The sequence below is a fragment of the Cucurbita maxima genome, unplaced genomic scaffold (assembly GCF_002738345.1).
Source record: "Cucurbita maxima cultivar Rimu unplaced genomic scaffold, Cmax_1.0 Cma_Scf00008, whole genome shotgun sequence".
In the NCBI taxonomy this organism is placed as follows: Eukaryota; Viridiplantae; Streptophyta; class Magnoliopsida; order Cucurbitales; family Cucurbitaceae; genus Cucurbita; species Cucurbita maxima.
Window position 1 is genome coordinate 1,119,557 of NW_019272024.1, and position 19,689 is coordinate 1,139,245.

The window sequence follows — 19,689 nt, forward strand, 5'->3', positions numbered from 1 at the left end:
ATTTATTAAACTTTACTTCCAGAAAAATAAACTATGATATGAAGTAAAAAATTGTCAAATAAATTTAAAAATTAAACGTAAAAATATGACAATATAAATTTTGAGTTCATAAATTAAGTTGAAGAGAGCCAATTGAAGTGAAATTTCTATGATAATAAATAATAAAAATAAAGCAGAGTCAAGAGACCAGAGAAGCAGAAGATAAGGGCATTGAAACAAATATTATACCTATAAAAGAGGGGTATCCATAGTTGAATACAAAGAAAGATGTCAACCCAATAGAGAGAAATCTGTATCCAAGAAAAATAGAACAGCCTTTCTCTAAACAACGTTGTAAAGCAAAAGTTATCCTCAACCAAAACGAACAAAAGGCAAAAGGGGAATAATTTCTGCACAACCCGCGCCGAGGCCTAATCGTATACGTTACACCTATAGGATGAATCATCATTAGATGGAAAATGGGTCGTCGTCCCTCAAAACGTTGCAATCTAACATTGCAATACAATATCAATCGGGCTTGGGAATCCTGCGACTAAATCACGCCACCTCCTATGATGTGTTATAACCCTAAAATCAGCCAACTAAATACTAAATACTTACTCTACATTCAATCTTTTATAGGAATTACTCTCATCATCAGCACTCAAACTGCCACCGTGCCATGAGCATCTTTTTCAAGAAAATCATTTCCATCTGTGGAGGACGAAAAAATTCTGCAGACGACTGGAAAAACTAATTAGCAAAAAAATATCCGTATAAGCTCACATGCACAGAAGATTTGGGGGACTGCAAATCAAATGCCCACTTCAACCTCGTCAAAGTCCATGAGCTTTTGCTTCTGCACAAAACTAGACACATTTACGAGTCGACCATCTCGTCTTGAATCTCATTTGGAGCAATAAGCCCTGGAATAGAAAGCATCCGTTGCCGATCTCTTTCCCTCTGAGCAGCTGCCTCTTCAGCATAAAGATCTTTATTATCCTGCCAAACAGAATCGGTACCTAATTCAGCATGCATCATTCCCAAATAGGCAAAAGGGGACATCACAGATAGGACATCACAGAGGCCTGTCTACCACCTATGCTACTACTTTATGACCAAAAGCATGAACTGCGACCATCAAATATTTCTATGAACTCCTTTGATTCCGGCCTGAGTTAACTAGATAGTATTATTGCTTCCAGTTCATGTGTTAACTCTAACAACTGCCTTTACTATTGAATATAGTTTTATAGGTACATAGTTCTTCCTCTCTCACAATATAAGCAAAGTTGACAAGTACTGTAGGACACTTGGGTTGAGAGCACTTTTTTTTTTTTTTGGTAAGAGAGAATACTCATCATGAATGATAGCAATTCATTTACACCAATAATAAACCAGGCAAAAAAAGAGACAATATCTTCCTCTTTTTTAAAGGGACAGGATACAACATTAAAGGCAGGCTAACCTGTGCTGAAAATTCTTTGGACTGCACTAGAAAGTCTCGAATGTGATCCTTAAACACAGAGAGGTCATTTCTCGAGTCAAACAGTCCATTCACAAATTGAGTAACCTGAAAACTCCCATTAAAGTTGATATTAATAGAATGCGCAAAACAATGAAGACAAGATAAGGACCAAAATGAACCGGGCAAAATCTCATACTTCTGCTGCGGTCATGTTGGGGAATGAAGAACTCAGCAGCTTGATAGTGTACTCCCGAACAAAGGCCACATTATTTTGGTACGGATAAGTAACAGTTGCAACATCCCACAAAGGTTCTGTTAATACACCAGACTCCGCCTGAAATATAAAAATGATACATCATATTTTTTCCACAAAAACAACCATGAACATATATTTAATCCAAAATTAATGAATAAAACATTAAAGTAATCAAATAAACATACAGTCTAGATATTTTAGTTAAAAAGGCATTATTAAGAGAATGATTTTATCATATAAGTTGTGGCATAAACACAAAAAATTACCAAGCAAGACAAGTGTTGCAGGACCAAGACATGTAACTTAAATCCTGGCTTATGAAACGTGTCCGTCAAGACTGCAAATATTTCTTGCTCTATGGTCAAGAAATATGTTCGATAAAATTGATTGCAGAACTCAGAAGCCTGCACAACAAAAACATATAATATTTAGAATATCAGACAACATTTATCAGGACATGTAAAAACTGAATGCATCAAAACATCCCACCTGAAAATTTTTTAGCATCTCTAGTAGTAGATTGAGCCCAGTTTCAGCAATATTCCTCTCTGTATGCCGAAATGCCCATATAATTGAATCCATAACAAGCTTTAATTGCTGATGAGAAGACCCCACGTCCCAGATAAAAATAATAGTGAATTGCATTCAACGAGAAGAGTAAGCAAATGCAACAAGTAAGGAAGTTTTACAGACTCAATAAAAGGGATGTTTGTGTAAAACCTGACTTGACAGCCGAATCAGGGCAGGAAAACAATACGTAGCAATAGCACGTAGAAGTGAAAAGAACTTGAGGCGATGCTCAGGATAATCTTCAAAATTTTTAGTAATCATCTGTGAAGGCACACAATCAGAGCACTCTCATGAAATGAATAATGAAGCACATCAAAAATTAAAAAAAAACTCGCAAAGCACAATTTTAAGCATAAAATAATCCACCAAAAAATAAGGACCAACACATTGGACTGAACCAAAAGTAAAGAATTCTGTAAGACTCTCAATCATGCAACAATCTCTTATACAAATCCTCACCTCCAACGTGCATTGGAAGACTGCTTCAAATATACGAGGCACATCCTCAATCATTGTATTCTTATACCTATGAAAAAAGTGGCAACGAGTTATAAAAATTGCAAATTGGTGCAATTATATTTTAATAAAAGCAGAGCACTAAAATCAAAAGCATACTCTAATTAAAGTAGTAAATATTAATAAATAATGAAGCAGAAGACCAACATACTTATTTATAATTGTAGCAAAAAGAGATAAGACTTCTGATTCACGAGCATCTGGGAGATTCCTAGCATAATCAAGAAGAATGGGTTCCATCATTGGGGGCACAAACTGCTTGCCAATTTGTGGTTGATCTTCAGCCTTGTCCAAGAATGTTTCAATAAGCTTTAGAGTTTCCCTCTTCACTGATCTGTTTCATCAGTTCTTTCTTTCATGACAAGATTTAGGTAGCAAATTACCAAAGCAGAATTTAAGAAGAATCACCATCATAAAATTTTACCGTAGAAGTTTAACATAGGATGTTTTAGATGCGTATGGCCCTCCTTCAGCAATGCTACTTGATATAAGCTCGCTATACATTCTGTAAGCATGTACCAAAACCACTTATGATAAGGAAGACAGACGTCGTCAAATGTATTTTAATTATCTTGCAATTTCAAGAGAACATCATGGGACGTGAACACAATTATCAATACCTGTACACGTTGAGCATATCCAAAAAAATCAAAGATATCTGAGGTAAGAAATAGGTTCCAAGAGAACTGGCAACGCTTGTATTTGTCTGCATGTAAAAATGTCCATAAACAAATGGATTGGAATCTGACATGAATTCCATCTTCACTTCACTCAATTAACTTTGATAAGCTTTGATTGGAAAAGCAAATGGATTGGAAAAGCAAATGGATTGGAAAAGGCACTATTGACACTTATCTAATTCCTGTGGAGGATGCCTCAAACGAAATTCACAAGTTTAATTATACCTGTAGTATATTGAGCACCGTTCTTATTACATCTTGATCTTTTAGGAAATCCACACTTTGGCGTGCCTGACCAATAATTTCACCCCATTTCTGTATAACGAGTAGTCACACAAACCATACAAACAAAATATCACCAATAATGGTCGAGACAAATGAATTTTTAAACAAGACAATTTCAGTTAAAAAAGAACCTGGTTTGGAAGCTCCATCAACCTCTGAAGGTATTCATCTCTCTTCTGTGGATCAGGTTCTGCTTGAATCATATTACCAACCTGGACAAGCATTGAGTGATTAAAATGTATAGTTCAAACAGACTATAAACAGGAAATATTCTTTAGACATACAGATTCATAAAAAGCATGAATTTGATGAGGCTCAAGATCAACAACTGTTGTCGGAAGACTAGAAAGAAGTTCAGAGACGAATGGCTCATTTTCTCCAACCTGAAAATTAGAAGCAAAACATATTACAAAAACAAATAAAAAGGCATAAACCAAATAATCTTTTCTTTAAAAAAAATCTTTATCTACCAAGGATAAACACGTCGGCCAAGGGTAGCGCAAAATGAACGTGAAATACCTGTACAATGACAAACTTTCGCTTGCACTTTTGAACAATTTTTAAGAATGTGTCACAAGCCATATCCTGAAATATATGAAAATTAAGAATTAGAAGCAGAGGCTTATTAAATTTATTTAGCAATAATACTTGAAAAACAGATATGGAAAATAATGTGCAAAGAAAACAGCATCAAAAGAGCCCCATATGGACGTTTGCATTGTCACGTTTCCTAATTGTAATACTTAAAAAATCCTACGACCAACACTAAAAAATCACAATAATTATGTCCTCAAATACTATAGGAAAAGCAACAATAACCTGCACTCCTGGATGTGTTTCATGCATGAACTCGAACAACTTGTTCACAACGGTTTTCAAGAATTTCCAGTGAGCTCTTAAAAATCTAGGATACTGACCAACAACATACCTGCCAAAGGAACATTTTATGTGAATGGGTAGTCTAAAAAGATCAAGACATTTGAAATTTTAAAAAAATGAATAGTGAAACTAGTAATCCTTAGATTGCAGTATTGATTCATCACAATATTGCATTGTTCCCATAAGAAATCATGCCAAATTCAAATGTGAAACACATACAATAAAAAAAATGACGTGCGTTCCCATTTGAAACATGTGAGCCAAGTACAGCTCAAAAAAGGAAAATCCTTACATGATGTTGCTAGCAATAACAGCTTTATTATCCTTTCCTTTGGTGATTTCACATAAATTCAACAAATCACGTATGACCATCACCAAGAATCTGTTCTCCTGAAAATAGTCAACATAGAGAAATTATGATATAAAATAAATAAATAATAATAATAATAACCAAAGACCAATTTCTCCAAAATAAATGCAGAAAAATTACCTGATCTTCCATCATGGAACCTGAGATAGACCCAATTGCCCAGCATAGAGTGTTCAAGTTGTTCCATGACCAATCTTCACCACTTAGTTGTCTACTTAATTTCTTCAGCATCTGCATCAAAACAACATATTATAACATACTGATATTTAATAAAGATAGAGAGCGAAAGATTCTAATCATGAGCATACAGTATTCTTACAAGTTATAACTTAAAATTAAAAAGCGGTAGGACTCTGCAAGAAGGAGCTTCCATGACATTTTAATATAGACCAACACATCATTGAGAGGGAGAAAACTACAAAGAACCCCACTCAAAGTTTTTTAAAAAATAAATAAATAAATAACTTTTGCAGGGAAAAAACATACATGGATTAGGAATGTTCTGAGGTCAACATAGACAGAAAATAAAGTACGTTTAGCCGAAAAGTAAAATAGTTACCATCTTTTCAGTGTCGTCGTGATCAAGGTGCGACAAATAAATTAATGTCTCTCGCATGCTCTGCAACAACAATATAATTAACCAAAGATAAGGAAAAGAAATGCTTATTCTGCTTGTCTTAAAAAACAGCAAAACCAATCCTTAAAATGCAGAACAGCGCATAAAAATGAATATCGTATATTGAAAAACATTACTGTCACATTGCGATAAACGCAGCAATGAAATTTTATAAAGAATTTACAACTACAAATCATAAGGGAGCTTTCTACAGAGAAGCACATTCTAGCACCAAATCCTGAAGTACAATGTTAAACAAAATCATGCCAAATTGAAAGCCAGCATCCCAAAATAACAAGCCAATGGGCCCCGTAATATGAAACCTAAAATGAGTTCAAAACCATTCAAGAAAGGATCCCTTATCCATGGTTGCTCAAATTGCAAGTGATTAAGGTTCATTCTTGACCTCTGTGAATCACTCACTCACACTACTACTCCCCTCAACCACCACCCCCCCCCCCCCCCCCCCCCCACAAAAAAAATAATAATAAATAATTGACTAGTAGTTTAGATTGACAACCTTATATTGAACAAGCACATCATTATCCTTCAAGGTTTCTCGAACAATGTTACCGTTCTCATCCTCAACAATGAGAACCTCTTCAGGTTTAGCCATGCGGCATATCATAAGCATTCTCAACTTTGACATAGGACCAGAGTAAAGCTGCCTCCTCTGCATGAGTTGTGAGCCAAGGCCATCAACCACACCAGAAATCAAAGGCACCTAGTCATCAAATTTGATGGAGGGAGTCAGAGAACTCAAATGTAAGAAATACTTTCACATATTTCTGCAAATGTACCATCACGGAAATCATGGTTGAACTCGAAATTCACAAAATAGAGGATAGGTTGGAAAAAATGTTCCTAGAGAACATGAATGTATTTTGAAAGTATTTTCAAAAAAAATTTAAAAAGAAAAGGGTAGGCATATGAAAGTCATTTCTATTGAAAAAGAATGAATATACGTAAAAAGGCATCATGTACAAAATGCAATAAAAAGGTCACCGTGGTCTAATAATAAAATTCATCATTGCAGGTATTTAAAATTCAATATTATTCCAGCAAGACATTTATTTTACATCCAAATCCACCTTAAATCCTAACTGAGGTAGATTAGCAATTGAACAAAGGAACTTATGCCGCACAAATTCAAGGACACAAATTTTCCATTAACTATTGTAGCAACTGGCAACCATTGGACAAACAGCATGCAACCATACCTGCAATCCCATCATATTTGCAGACATGGCTGGATTGTCCATGTTATGGTGTGCCTCAAACAGTTCCAGGACCAAGGAGTTCCAATAATCCAAGCATACCTGTTTGTTGGCAAAAGAGCAAGATATTCAAAAGTTCAAAAAAAATAGTGTATTTTGTTTGCATAACCATATGCATACAAGTTTACTTTTATGAATTTGGGGGAATTGAGATTAAAAAAAAAATACTAATCAGCTACCTTAAAAACCTCATTGTCGTCAACATATGAGATGTTAATAAGATATTCAAGACCCATCAGCAATGCAGATACACTCTCCTGAGTGGATTCCAGAACTCGAATATGCGACTACACAAATTAAAAGAAATATGTTTATAATAAACTGAGGAAAAACAAACGTTCCCACAAACTTTAATAAAACAAACACAAATGATAAAAATGAGTCCAACTCCTATCTTAACATTATGAGATTATCAATCAGGAGTGCAACAATAACTATTTAAACTCTGATTTACAGATCCCATACCACCCTACAATACAAAACGGGACTGTTTTCCCAAGGAAGGATGAATCTATACTTTGCAACACATTTCAAATTAGGGTTTCCTGTTGTAAATTGTTGAGTTGTTCAAAATTTCCTCCATTTTCAAGGAACCAGTAATTATTATATTCATCTCTATAACTGGTCCTATTTGGTTGATATGGCCTTGTTTTGTAGAGTCCATCCTCTTTGTTCTTTATCTAACTTATAATTTTCCTTTTTTTTTTTAATAAGATCTAACTAACCAATTTCTTAAATATAAAAAGACAACATACAAAGAATATCCTGTGTCAATCCTTACCAATTTATTACATTCACTTTCTCAAATCACGTCATCAAGAGAAAAAAAATTACCTTGTAAAATGAAGTGAAAAATAGTGCCAAGTTCTGAATAAAAGCCTGGTCAAATAACATAGAAGCCAAATTTAATTTCCATTGCCAGCAGGGAGAAAAAGAATTATCAGCTGTTTCAAGAAATTACTAATGATACCTGTTCCTCACTTGATCCATGAGCATAGGCCTCTGGGATGTTTGTACCAGGTGGGAGAATTGTCTGATTTTAAAGAAGCATCAGCCAGAAGTCGAAAAAATAAAAGAACAAAAGAAAAAAGGTTGGTTACAAGATGAAGAGTTACTGAAATATTTTTTTTATCAACGAACCAAGTTTTCCTTGAGAAGACCCAAGAGACAACCATAGCTGCTCATAACATAGAAGATCCAAGAGACAAAGCTTAACAAACCTGTAATTGTACCATGAATACATTATACATCTTAACGTACTGCACATTGTAGTAATCCCCAAAATTAAGAGCTGCCACCTAAAGTTGCCCATGGGCACCCATGCACATAAAGAAAACAGAAGGGTGAGAATTCTCAAGAGTATCAGATAATACATTCTTTTAATAAATTGAACAAACAATGTACCTCAGTTAGACACTGAAGAGCAAGATTACGATATGATGGGACTGGGAAAAACTTCAGTAATGTTTCAAGCTGCAAAAACAAATGCGAAGTGGATAATTGTTCAAAGTGGTCCACCCAAAACTCATCATGTGAAGAAATATCATACTAACCAATGGGGATTCAAATATATATCCCAAAGGAATCCATGAAAGAAAAGCATGTAATGTTGATAATGTTGCTCGGATGAGCTCAGTTCTTTGAGATATTGATAGCACAAATAAGCATAACTCATGGATGAGCTGAAACTCGCTGTGAACAATGAAAGGTAAACAGAAAAGAGATTAAATTAAAAACCATGTTAACAACATAAAATCACAGTTTCAGTGCATTTCAAAATTAAATAAATAGTAGTAACTTAAGCCAAGAATTGAAAATAATCAATTTGGAACGAAGCTGGCAATTCAACAATGGACTAATTGTGTGCATCCCAACTTAACAAGTTTCATTCATTAAGTAATAATAACAATGAAATATAGAGTGCGTAAGGATTCAGAACAAATTTAACAGACCTAAAGTGAACTGCAAAGCAACACTTGACAAGAGATTCAACGTATTAGAAAAAATACAAGCAATTAACCTGTTCAAAGATTGTTTAAGCTCCTTGATTTTTTGTTGTGTCATCTCTCCCCTAGAGAAATCAAAGACCTCTTCACTCAAGAGCTGAAAAAAATTATAAAAGCAAAAACGAATGTCATTCACGTAAAATGCAACATATAGTCGAATAAAAAAAAGTTCAAAGATCTACTTTTAAAATCGCCATGCAGTTCTCACAAATTGTTTCACTAGTTCTAGCTGCTGAAACAAGATCCGGAACAAAGCTTCTCCATTTTGCTGGCCATTCATGCTTTAATATCTGATGTCAAATAAAAATATCATCATGGAAAAGGTTCTGGTAATAATTGGGTAAATTGAATCCAAATATTATCTCAATAAGTGCACCAAAAACAAAGTTTCAAACTCATCATTCATCAACCCCTACTAACAATGGCCATGTCATAAATTTCTCTTTTTTAACATGACAAACTTTCCTTCGATAAACAAGTATAAGGAGGAGAGAAAACACTCAAATCCAACAAAGTTCACAGAAAAATGACTTTAATTGCCATAAAAAAAGAAGTAGCTATAGCTGCAAAAAATATTATAAATGAATACAGAATGCATCAACAGAACTTCAATAATTTGATTATCTCCCAATGATCGTCCCATTTTCTACTTTGATTCTCAAAAGTTCTCCAGTTCCTTTCCAGTAGGATTTCATAAGGTAGCCAATAGGCATGGTTGTACAAGTCACAAGACCATAAATTTTAAACCTTCATTAAAAGAGACATCCATAAAGAGGTGGGACCACACAATCATGATTGCCATTGTGGAATCGGTAAGAGAAACCAAAAGAATTGAAGAGTTTAGCAATCTGCAGTAGGTATGAGATAAAAATTAAGATAATACCCTATAGTCATTAAATAAAAAATGAGGAAAAGGTCTTCACTGCCATGATCGTAAAAGCTGAAAATGATACACCTAGGAAAGAGTAAAGAGCAATGGATGTGTTTTTATGGGATCAAGCCAACAATTCAACTGCCATTAATACCACAGAAATAAATAAAAAAATGAAACACCCTAAATTATTCCTCTACAGAAAATTTGATCGGGAAAGAGCAAGAGAGGGGGAAAACTTCTGACAAGCAAAAAGGAAATTATTTTAAAAAAATTATAAACTAATGCAACCGAAGTCGAGGAGATCCTTAAGATGAAAAAGAAAATTTCAAGCTTTCTGAGATAAAACTAAGAAATACCTGAACCAAGATGATATTAAGCTTGTTGACATACAGTCTTTCCACTCGAAAAGAAGCTTCATTACTTGAAAGCTATACAGGATCAATCATAGAACAAAACCTTATTTCTCAGCATGAATTCAAAAGAAATATAGCATAGTCAATACCAAACAACCAAAAAGAGAGAGAACTACACAATTCATGCCTGCACAATCACATCAGATATATAATTCTTCATTCCATCTCTTTGTTCAACCGGTAACGCATTCCATCTATATTTGATTACACCTTCTAGAACCTGTCAATATGGGAACCAGCGTAGCTTATTATATATGACCAACTGATAAAGGAATGTAAACACATCTATTCCTCTCTTAAAAAAATAAAAGAATGTAAATATCTAGTAGTCTATTGATAATAGTTGGACTAACAAACCCGTTTTCAAAGGGAGGTAAGGAAGATAAGAGACCATGAACGGGAGACAGATTAAAAGGTACAGGAGGAGGGGTTAAGACATTAGAGAGATTAATTAGTAACTATAGCAACAAACTAAATTGATGAACTCCAACTTGTGCATTTCAGATATTAAAGTGTCACAAAGGTCGTTTCCAAACTCCTTACATTAGAAACTGAATTTTATGACACAGAGAGATACTGAAAGAAGAGAGAAGAAGCCATCTCCCTGAAAACAAGGAGATCATGGATAACCACTCCAATTGCCATAAGCTAAGAGAGAGGGGGGAGAAACTCATCAAAACTAAATATTTTTACGAGAACCATACCTGTAAGGCAAAGAACTTGGTATTTAAGTTCTTTGTATTCTGCAAAATGTGCACAACCTGCAGCCACATATCTGCATTGTTTTGTAGGTCCCTTAAAATTTGATCTGCGGCGCTCCTCTGAATAGACATAACATGCACGAGAAAAATTAGAAGGTCGATAATTTAAACAAAAAAATAAACTATCACATTAGATGACAGAAGACAATTCAGTGATATTGCCGAACGATGCAAGTATTGCGGGAGATTGGAACTCTGAATAGATAGCCTTTTCCAGGTAGGCTCCCACTAAGCGTGTGCATTGCATGGTTAATAAGTAGACGCAGATACGAGTCAACCAACCATCATTTTCAAACTCTAAAGTACAATGCAACAATTAAGGTAGGAACTAGGGCAATGAGAGGGGATCTGGGTATGTGAAATCATTAAAAAAAACGTAAAACGCGAAACGGAAATTACAACAGCCGCATAAGCAACAAAGGAGCATTTTCGCGGCATGAGCCTGAGGGGAAAAATTGAGGCGGAGGATATGTCATTGGCATAAACTCACAGTCATCTCGTACATCGACTAAAACCCTAAACTGCTACCCTAAAACCACACACACTAAACCCTAAACTTCCAAAACTTCTTCGCTAGGATTCCAAACGAAATTAGAAAACAATGCCCTCAACCACCACATACTAATAACGCAACTCCTCAATCTGTGCTGCACTCGAACTACCCTTTAAAGAAAATGTCCTACCTTCTCCAAGTGAACAAAACACAAACAGAACAGATAAACAAAACGGCGTTAACTCACCTCTTCCTTAGATCCAGTGCCATAGAAGGCCGCAACAGTTGCATCGAGCAAAGGAACGTCAATCGGCTGGCTCAAATCCCTGAGCTTCTCTGCTGCCATGGTTCAAGATCACACACAGAACGTCCAAACAGGCACCAACTCCGACCAAACGCCTCCGAGCGGTAGAGACAAATATAGGGTACTGTACGGAGTTGCCAAACCCTAGAGAAAATGCGAGTGCGAGAGAAAAATAAGCTATGGAGGGGGAGGGAAAAAAAATTAGAGAGAGGTGAGAGAAAGAAGGAGAAGGATTGTACGTAGAGATTATATGAAACGAAAGTAAACCTTAGAAAACGAAGGACTGCTTTAAAACGAAGCAGAGTGTGAAGGGTTTATCGAGACGCCCCAGTCCCAAATTTCCAAGCTCCAACTATGATTTTTATTTTTATTTCTGAATTATTTTTTAAAAATATATTAAATATTAGTTAAATGTGGGGTTTCTCTAAATTGAGAAGGTTTTAAAAAAAAAAAAAAAAACAAAACAAGCTATTAATTCTGTATACATTTAATTTTATACCAGATAAATTTTTAATTTTAAAATTTTCCTTATTAAAATAGGGTTTTTTTTTTTTTAACTTATTAACCTTTTTTAATTCAAATGGATATAAATTTAAATTGTCTATAATAGATAAATTATTCTTTTTAATTATTTTGAATATAAGATCAATGTTGTCAAATTTTAAAAATTTATTAAATATTTTTTTAAGTTGACGTAATAGATTAGTTTTTTAAAAAATTAACCAATTTTGAATAAAATTTTAATAATTATCAAAAAAAAATTGATGTACATATCTCAGAGATATGTATGTAGATGGATTCTGTAACAACTCAAATCTACTCAAATCTATCGCTAGTAAATATTGTTCGTTTTGACTTCTTACTTATCATCATTAGCCTCACGATTTTAAAACAGAGGATTACACACCTTTATAAGAAATGTTTTGTTTCTCCCTCCAACCGATGTGAGATCTCACAATGAGGCCCAACGTCTTTATTGGTACACCGTCCAATGTTTAGCTTTGATATCATTGTAATAATTCACACTCACAGCTAGGAGATATTGTCCATTTTAGCCCGTTATGTATTGTCATCAGTCTCACAGAGAAGTTTTCACACCCTTATAAGGAATGTTTTATTCCCCTCTCTAACCGACGTAGGATCTCACAAATTCACCGTGACTAATCAAATACAGCAACAGTTAAAAGAACATCAGGAGCAAAGAATCAGCCTAAGCCAGACAATGACTTCAACCACAAGCTAAATGAATTTGATTGTATGAAGTTTGTGATGTAACGAACTATCCATCCTATACGAAGCAACAATAATCGAGAAGGCCATGGCAGTAAGGACATGAAGAATATACAATCATGCAGAGATTCATGCACATAGAAGAAACTCGAGCTCAGCCTAACCGATCATCAATGTTCGTGTTTGATGCGAGCTTTTATAATTCCGGGAAGTGGTGGTGAGGTTGGAGTTCTAATCGGCGTGTTAGACATTGAAGGAAGAGGGGTCCGGTGTGATCGATACATGCTAGAGCCCTCCCCCCTATCGGGAGTAAAATTTTGTGCCGTGTCGTCGCGTTGCGGTCTGTCGCAAAATTTCATTGCCTTCAAAACGTAGTTGTCATCATGAAGCTCAAAAGGAGTACTGCAAGAACAACATGACACAATGAAAATTAAACGACTTTCGAAGTTACTTTCCTACGAGCAGAACGTCGACGTACCTGTTGAAGTCGAAATGCACCAGCTGCATGTCTTCTGAAATTTCTATCTCAACAGTTGCATGAGGCCGTGTCTACAAATTCAAAATTTTCCAGGAAAGTAAAAGAACAGCATGAAATTTAGTTCGAATGTGTAACCGCCCAAGCCCACAGTTAACAAATATTGTCCGCTTTGGTCCGTTACGTACCACTGTCAGACTCACGGTTTTAAAACGCGTCTATTATGAAGAGGTTTCTACATTCTTATAAAGAATGCTTCGTTCCCCTCTCCAATCGATATAAGATCTCACAATCCACCCCTCTTGGGGGCCCACGTCCTTACTGGCACACCGCTTGGTATTTGGTTCTGATATCATTTGTAACCGTTCAAGCCCACTGCTAACAGATATTGTATGTTTTGGACCGTTACGTATCGCCGTCAGCCTCACACTTTTAAAACGCGTTTATTATGAAGAAGTTTCCACACCCTTATAAAGAATGTTTCGTTCCCCTCTCTAACTAATGTTGGATCTCACAATCCACCCCCTTAGGGGCCTGCGTCCTCACTGGCACACCATTTGGTGTCTGACTCTGATACCATTTATAACAGCCCATGCCCACCGCAAACAGATATTGTCCGCTATGGCCCGTTACATATCACCATCAACCTCACGGTTTTAAAACACGTCTATTATGGAGAGGTTTCCACACCCTTATAAATAATGTTTTGTTCCCCTCTCCAACACACGACTTCAAAGTACTACGATTTATAGCGTGCTCTTCCCGTGCTAAATTGACCCATGGTGGATAATGTGTATTAAGTAAACTTAATATAAGTACAAGTAAATGTTCGTGGCGACGAATGGAAATTCTACGAAGATATAATATGTGTTAAGAGTTCTTCTCATTTAGGAAAAAGAACAAAAACACACCAGCATGAAGCAGACATGTGGTGTACAAGAGTGTACATGCTTCAATGCATTAATGCTCCAAATATAACAGCACAAGCCCACCACTAGCAGATATGGTCCTTTTTGAACTTTCCTTTCAGACTTCCCCTCAAGATTTTTAAAATATGTTTGTAAGGGATAGGTTTCCACACACTTATAAAGAACATTTCATTCTCCTCACCAACCGATGTGGGATCTCACAATCCACCCCCTTCGGTGCCCAACATCCTCACTGGCACTCGTTCGATTCTCCAATCGATGTGGGAGCCCCCAATCCACCCCCCGTCGGGACCAGCGTCCTTACTAGCACATCGCCTCGTGTCCACCTCCTTCGGGGCTCAGCCTCATTGCTGGCACATCGCCCCGTGTCTGGCTCTAATACCATTTGTAACAGTCCAAGCTCACCACTAGCAGATATTTTCTTCTTTGGACTTTCCCTTTCGGACTTCCCCTCAAGGTTTTTAAAATGTGTCTGTTAGGGAGTGGTTTCCACACTCTTATAAGGAGTGTTTCGTTCTCTTCCCCAACCAATGTGGGATCTCACACCAAAAGTGTCGAAGGATTAAAAGCTATCAACTACGATATTGTTTTGGAATTTGAGATTCTGAAAATTTTAGATGACTAGTTGTTCGATCAAAAAAGCATCCCACGTATCATAAGGTTTTGAAGAAAAGGTAGGACCATAACGCGTTGAATAATATAGAAAGAAAATCTACCTGCACGAGGATAAAAGGTAAAGACACGCCACCACTCGGAGCATTCTCGTAACTGAATAACTGTTCATTTCGCTGTATTAGGTTCTGAAGACCTACATACTGACAGCCAGAAACCGTAAGCTGCTGTCTATCACTTGAATGCAATAATTAAAACAAGTACAAAGAAGGTCCATAAAATAATAGCATTGCCACATCAATAACTTTATTTTTGGATTTAAGAACTCGAGAAGAAGCATGAAAGCAACCCATATCTTACAGCTCCCCCATATCAGAAACATGATGTAACAACTCAAGTCGACTGCTAGCTGATATTGTCCGCTTTGGCCTATTACATAGCATTGTCAGCCTCACAGGTTTTAAAACGCGTCCACTAGGGAGAGGTTTCCACACCCTTATAAGGAATGCTTCGTTCCCTCTCTAACCGATGTGGGATCTCACAATCCACACCCCTTGAGGGCCAACGTCCTCGTTGGGACACCGCCTAGTGTCTGACTCTGATATCATTTGTAACAGTTTAAGCCCGCCACTAGCAAATATTGTCTGCTTTAGCCCGTTATGTAACGTCCTCGGACTCTTAGTTTTAAAATGCGTCTACTAGGAGGAGGTTTCCACACCCTTATAAGGAATACTTCGTTCCCCTCTCTAATTGACGTGGGATCTCACAATCCGCCCCCCACCCTTATAAGGAATGCTTCGTTTCCCTCTCTAACCGACGTGAGATCGCACAATCCGCCCCCCTTGGGAGGCTAGCGTGACACACCGTCTAGTGTCTGGCTCTGATACCATTTATAACGGCTCAAGCCCACCGCTAGTAGATATTGTCCGCTTTGGCCCGTTACATAACGTCATCAGTCTCACGGTTTTAAAACGTCTACTAGGGAGAGGCTTCCACACCCTTATAAGGGATGCTTTGTTCCCCTCTCTAACCGATGTAGGAACTCACACATGATACTAAGACGGTAAGAGAATAACACCATGATAATCATGATAAACAAACAGCAAGAATATAGTGACAGCTATTAGTACCTGTTCCTCCAGCTCTTGCAAGTATGCCGCTTTCTTTTCTATCCTTTTTCTAAGTCCAAGACGCTCGGCCTTCATCGATGAATGAGCGATATAAGCAACAATGAAGTTAACTGCTTATGCATGAGACAAGAAATGCAGAGTGCAGTGAAACCTTTAGTTCTTCAATATCATTCGCGCTGGTACGTGGCAGACCCTTCCATTGTATCTCCTTCTTATCCTTTGATATAATATCCATTGCCATGAGAACATTCAGGGCATCATATACCCTTCGCCTGATGTTTTTTTCATCGTACTGTTGCTGTCGGATTGAGTTCAAAAAGAATGAAAGATAAAATGACATCAATCCTTCCACACACACATTAAAGAAACTAGCAAAAATATGAAGAGTAAGAAACCTGATCTGGCGATGCGAGACCGTTGCCAGGATCTGCAAACTCGGCTACAAGTTCATCTGCAACCTGAAAAGTACACATTTCTCACACTGAGAATGGTGTATGAGAGAACACGAGACTGAAAAGTGAAACGAAACATCTCGATGCGCCCATGCATTATAGGGTATGGTTTAATGCTTGTTTAAGTAGTTTTGTCGTTACAACTTGAAACAATCATAAACAACGCTCTACCTTCTTTTTTTTAAAACAGCTATGAATAGTTACTAGTGTAACAGCCCAAGCCCACCGCTAGTAGATATTGTCCCCTTTGAACTTTCCCTTCCGGACTTTCCTTCAAGGTTTAAAAATGCGTCTGTTAGGGAGAGGTTTTCACACCCTTATAAAGGATGCTTCGTTCCCCTCTCCAACCGACATGGGATCTCACAATCCACCCCCTGTGGAGGCCCAGCGTCCTCGGGCACACCGTCCGATGTCTGGCTCTGATACTATTTGTAATAGTCCATGCTCACCGCTAGCAAATATTGTCCTCTATATGCTTTCCCTTCCGGACTTCCCCTCAAGATTTTAAAATGCGTCCATTAGGGAGAGGTTTCCACACCCTTCATTCCCCTCTCCAACCAATGTGAGATCTCACAATCCACCCCCTTGGGGGGCTCAACATCCTCACTGGCACGCCCAGTGTCGGGCTCTTATTCTATTTGTAGCAGCTCAAGCTTAGCGCTAGGAGATATTGTCTTCTTTAGGCTTTTCCTTCCGGACTTTCCCTCAAGGTTTTAAAATGCGTCAATTAGGAATAGGTTTCCACACCCTTACAAGGAATGTTTCATTCCCCTCTCCAACTGATGTGGGATCTCACAATCCACCCCCTTTGGGGGCCAGCATCCTCGCTAGCACGCCGCCCAGGCTCTAATGTCATTTGTAACAGCTCAATCCCACCGCTAGCTAGCCGATATTGTCCTCATTGGGCTTTGCCTTCCAAACTCCCCCTCAAGATTTTAAAACGCGTCCATTAGGGAGAGGTTTACACACCCCTATAACGAATGTTTCGTTCCCCTCTCCAACCGATGTGGGATCTCACAACTAGCAATTCAGTTTCCACAAGTATCTAAAATTTTCATATATCGACTAACTTTAGAATTAACTAGGAGCTGATAAGTGAGTTTAGTTAGTCAAATGTAGCCTGAGAGGTAGGCAAAAGAAATCCCACCGAGTTCCTCTCATAAGGGAAGAGAAGGTATATTTGACCACATGGAACAATGAAATGGCGCCCAAGAAGCATTCAAATCAACGAAAGAAAAGAAACAGCATCATAGTTACGGAAGCTTTCATATGAACACGATCAATGAATTTCCATACAAATCAACGAAGCTGAGAAACAACCTAACCTCGTTATAATTCGTTCTCCCCTTACTCTCCACTTTCTCACAAACTGCAAGCAAACCAAATTAGTCAAACAATCAAAGAATAAGAAGAAAAAACAATGTTATACATAACGATCCACCAGCTCAATGGCTCAAGCCAAACACCTTTCATGCTAAATTGGCGAAGCCCCCTTCCACTCTTGTCCCCTCCAACAGCACGCTGACCCCTCTTTTTCTTCACGTTACTATCCCAAAACAACATCCCATTCAAGAAACCAAATCAAACCCACAATTCAATTCAAATAACCAAAGCTAAAACCACACATTCACAGCCATCAAGGCAAAATTTCAGCAGAATCGCAACATAAAAAACTCACCCAATAGGTCCTTGCGACCCCGCCTCGTCGCCATGGATGTCGGGGTTGTTCAATCGAAGAAAAGCTTTGTCGCTGGCAGGCGTGGCCATGGTTTGGTCGCTGCGGCTATAAGGAGACCCCACACTGCCACTCATGGAAACAGACTGACTCGAAATTGTGGCGGCACCAGGGCCACTTGGGAGGTCATCCTCGTTGTCTTCTCGGCATTGTTGCTGTGTCCTTGTACCCATGTGCCCTTGAGCTGCAAGCTCACGATTTGCAGGAAAATAAGCTGAATCCTGAAATGGGTTTCTGGGTATTGAAGGAGAGGGGGCTGAAATGGGGCCTTTGAGGGTTGGGGAAAAGTGGGTGTGAGGGACCAGAGGAGGGTTTGGAAAGGAGGGAAAATGGGTTTTCTTATAAAGGAAGAACTGTCCTTCAACTCTTCCAACGCTCTAAACGGCTACGGCTTCGTGTTTTGTTTTTGTAAGCTCCACAATTTAAGCCAACAAAAAACAACACACGCAAATAATGTATATGTTTCCAATTTCTGTTGGTTATTAGGACAACCATTGTCAAAAATTCATGATCTTCAAGAACTAAATATATCATTTATTTCTTGTAATAAATAATAATAATAGTCGTGCGTGTGTGTGTATATATATATACAAACTCGAATCAACTACTTTAATCTTACATGGATTATTTTTTTTGAATGTGATATGAACCAAGAGACATCAATTATACAATATATTTCAATGAAGATGTGATGGAATATCTACACAAACGGAGAAAAAAAAATTATAAAGAGAATTAAAAAGCATAAGCGCAATAAAACATATATCCGATCTTGAGCCTGAACCTCTGATACCAAATGATAGGTGAGGAATCACTACAAGATTCGAATTACCTTGTTGATCGAATATCTGAAAGCAAGAAGATTGTTTGAGATTCAAATCACTCTACAAGCAAGATCGATCATGTCTAGCTTCAATGATTATTGTTGATCAAATGTCTCAATGTAATAACATTTGTTTGAGATTCAAAACACTCCACAAGCATGTTAAGCTTAATGATTCTACATACAACCTAACTACATAAAATTGCAAACAACCTAAACTATATAAAATTGCAAAAGAAGTTAGCCATTGGCCAATAAAAGCACAGATGCTTCTTTTACACTATTTTACAAGTATCTTGCAAATACAATATATATGACTTTATATAGCCTCAAAATGAAATAAGACATTCCAAAAGTTAGTAACATTCCTATTTAATGGTCATAATTAACCATAGTGTAATTGTAACCTGAAGTAAATTAAAAGTTGTAAAATATATTAATAAAATACATTAACTATAAATTACTCTAAATTGTAATCCACCCAAAATTTATAACATGAAACTTTATTTTTCTCCAATGTTGTATGCATTGATTTTTTTTTTTTTTTTTTTTTTTT

General features: G+C 37.0%; 2 protein-coding genes across 3 annotated transcripts; both read right to left on the minus strand.

Annotated features, from left to right (window-relative positions):
- Positions 1–200: 200 nt before the first annotated feature.
- LOC111482592 (protein EXPORTIN 1A-like) lies at positions 201–12,042 on the minus strand. Of its 2 annotated transcripts, XM_023128434.1 has the most exons (33): positions 11,691–12,042; positions 10,894–11,010; positions 10,317–10,409; positions 10,133–10,204; positions 9,085–9,192; positions 8,917–8,999; positions 8,450–8,588; positions 8,301–8,369; positions 8,117–8,194; positions 7,867–7,929; positions 7,731–7,775; positions 7,076–7,183; positions 6,840–6,938; positions 6,140–6,343; positions 5,563–5,622; positions 5,124–5,234; positions 4,926–5,023; positions 4,574–4,682; positions 4,274–4,339; positions 4,039–4,137; positions 3,886–3,966; positions 3,695–3,784; positions 3,410–3,495; positions 3,214–3,294; positions 2,941–3,123; positions 2,733–2,799; positions 2,424–2,534; positions 2,193–2,300; positions 1,970–2,107; positions 1,644–1,781; positions 1,448–1,552; positions 812–981; positions 201–713 (listed from the first exon to the last, which is right to left on the minus strand). In XM_023128434.1, the coding sequence occupies exons 1-32, from the start codon at positions 11,787–11,789 to the stop codon at positions 859–861; spliced, it is 3,231 nt and encodes a 1,076-aa protein (XP_022984202.1). In that variant the 5' UTR covers positions 11,790–12,042; the 3' UTR covers positions 201–713; positions 812–858. The 2 variants fall into 2 exon arrangements, with proteins under 2 accessions (XP_022984202.1, XP_022984201.1); XM_023128433.1 differs by having other exon boundaries at positions 201–981; positions 11,691–12,041.
- A 916-nt stretch (positions 12,043–12,958) lies between these two features.
- LOC111482605 (transcription factor-like protein DPB) lies at positions 12,959–18,708 on the minus strand. The gene is made up of 9 exons (XM_023128456.1): positions 18,254–18,708; positions 18,042–18,121; positions 17,901–17,944; positions 16,519–16,581; positions 16,275–16,421; positions 16,124–16,192; positions 15,098–15,196; positions 13,456–13,526; positions 12,959–13,379 (listed from the first exon to the last, which is right to left on the minus strand). The coding sequence occupies exons 1-9, from the start codon at positions 18,481–18,483 to the stop codon at positions 13,148–13,150; spliced, it is 1,035 nt and encodes a 344-aa protein (XP_022984224.1). The 5' UTR covers positions 18,484–18,708; the 3' UTR covers positions 12,959–13,147.
- Between the last annotated feature and the right edge of the window lie 981 nt (positions 18,709–19,689).

Coding starts and splice junctions, on each gene's coding strand:
- LOC111482592 (XM_023128434.1), bottom strand. CDS start 11,789: ATGGCAGCAGAGAAGCTCAGGGATTTGAGCCAGCCGATTGACGTTCCT. Junction 5,623..6,139: donor ATGTGCTTGTTCAATATAAG/GTTGTCAATCTA, acceptor TTGTTGTTGCAG/AGCATGCGAGAGACATTAAT. Junction 3,496..3,694: donor CGGTGCTCAATATACTACAG/GTATAATTAAAC, acceptor TTTTACATGCAG/ACAAATACAAGCGTTGCCAG.
- LOC111482605 (XM_023128456.1), bottom strand. CDS start 18,483: ATGGGTACAAGGACACAGCAACAATGCCGAGAAGACAACGAGGATGAC. Junction 17,945..18,041: donor TCGCCAATTTAGCATGAAAG/GTGTTTGGCTTG, acceptor GTTTGCTTGCAG/TTTGTGAGAAAGTGGAGAGT. Junction 15,197..16,123: donor TGCAAGAGCTGGAGGAACAG/GTACTAATAGCT, acceptor TCTGGCTGTCAG/TATGTAGGTCTTCAGAACCT.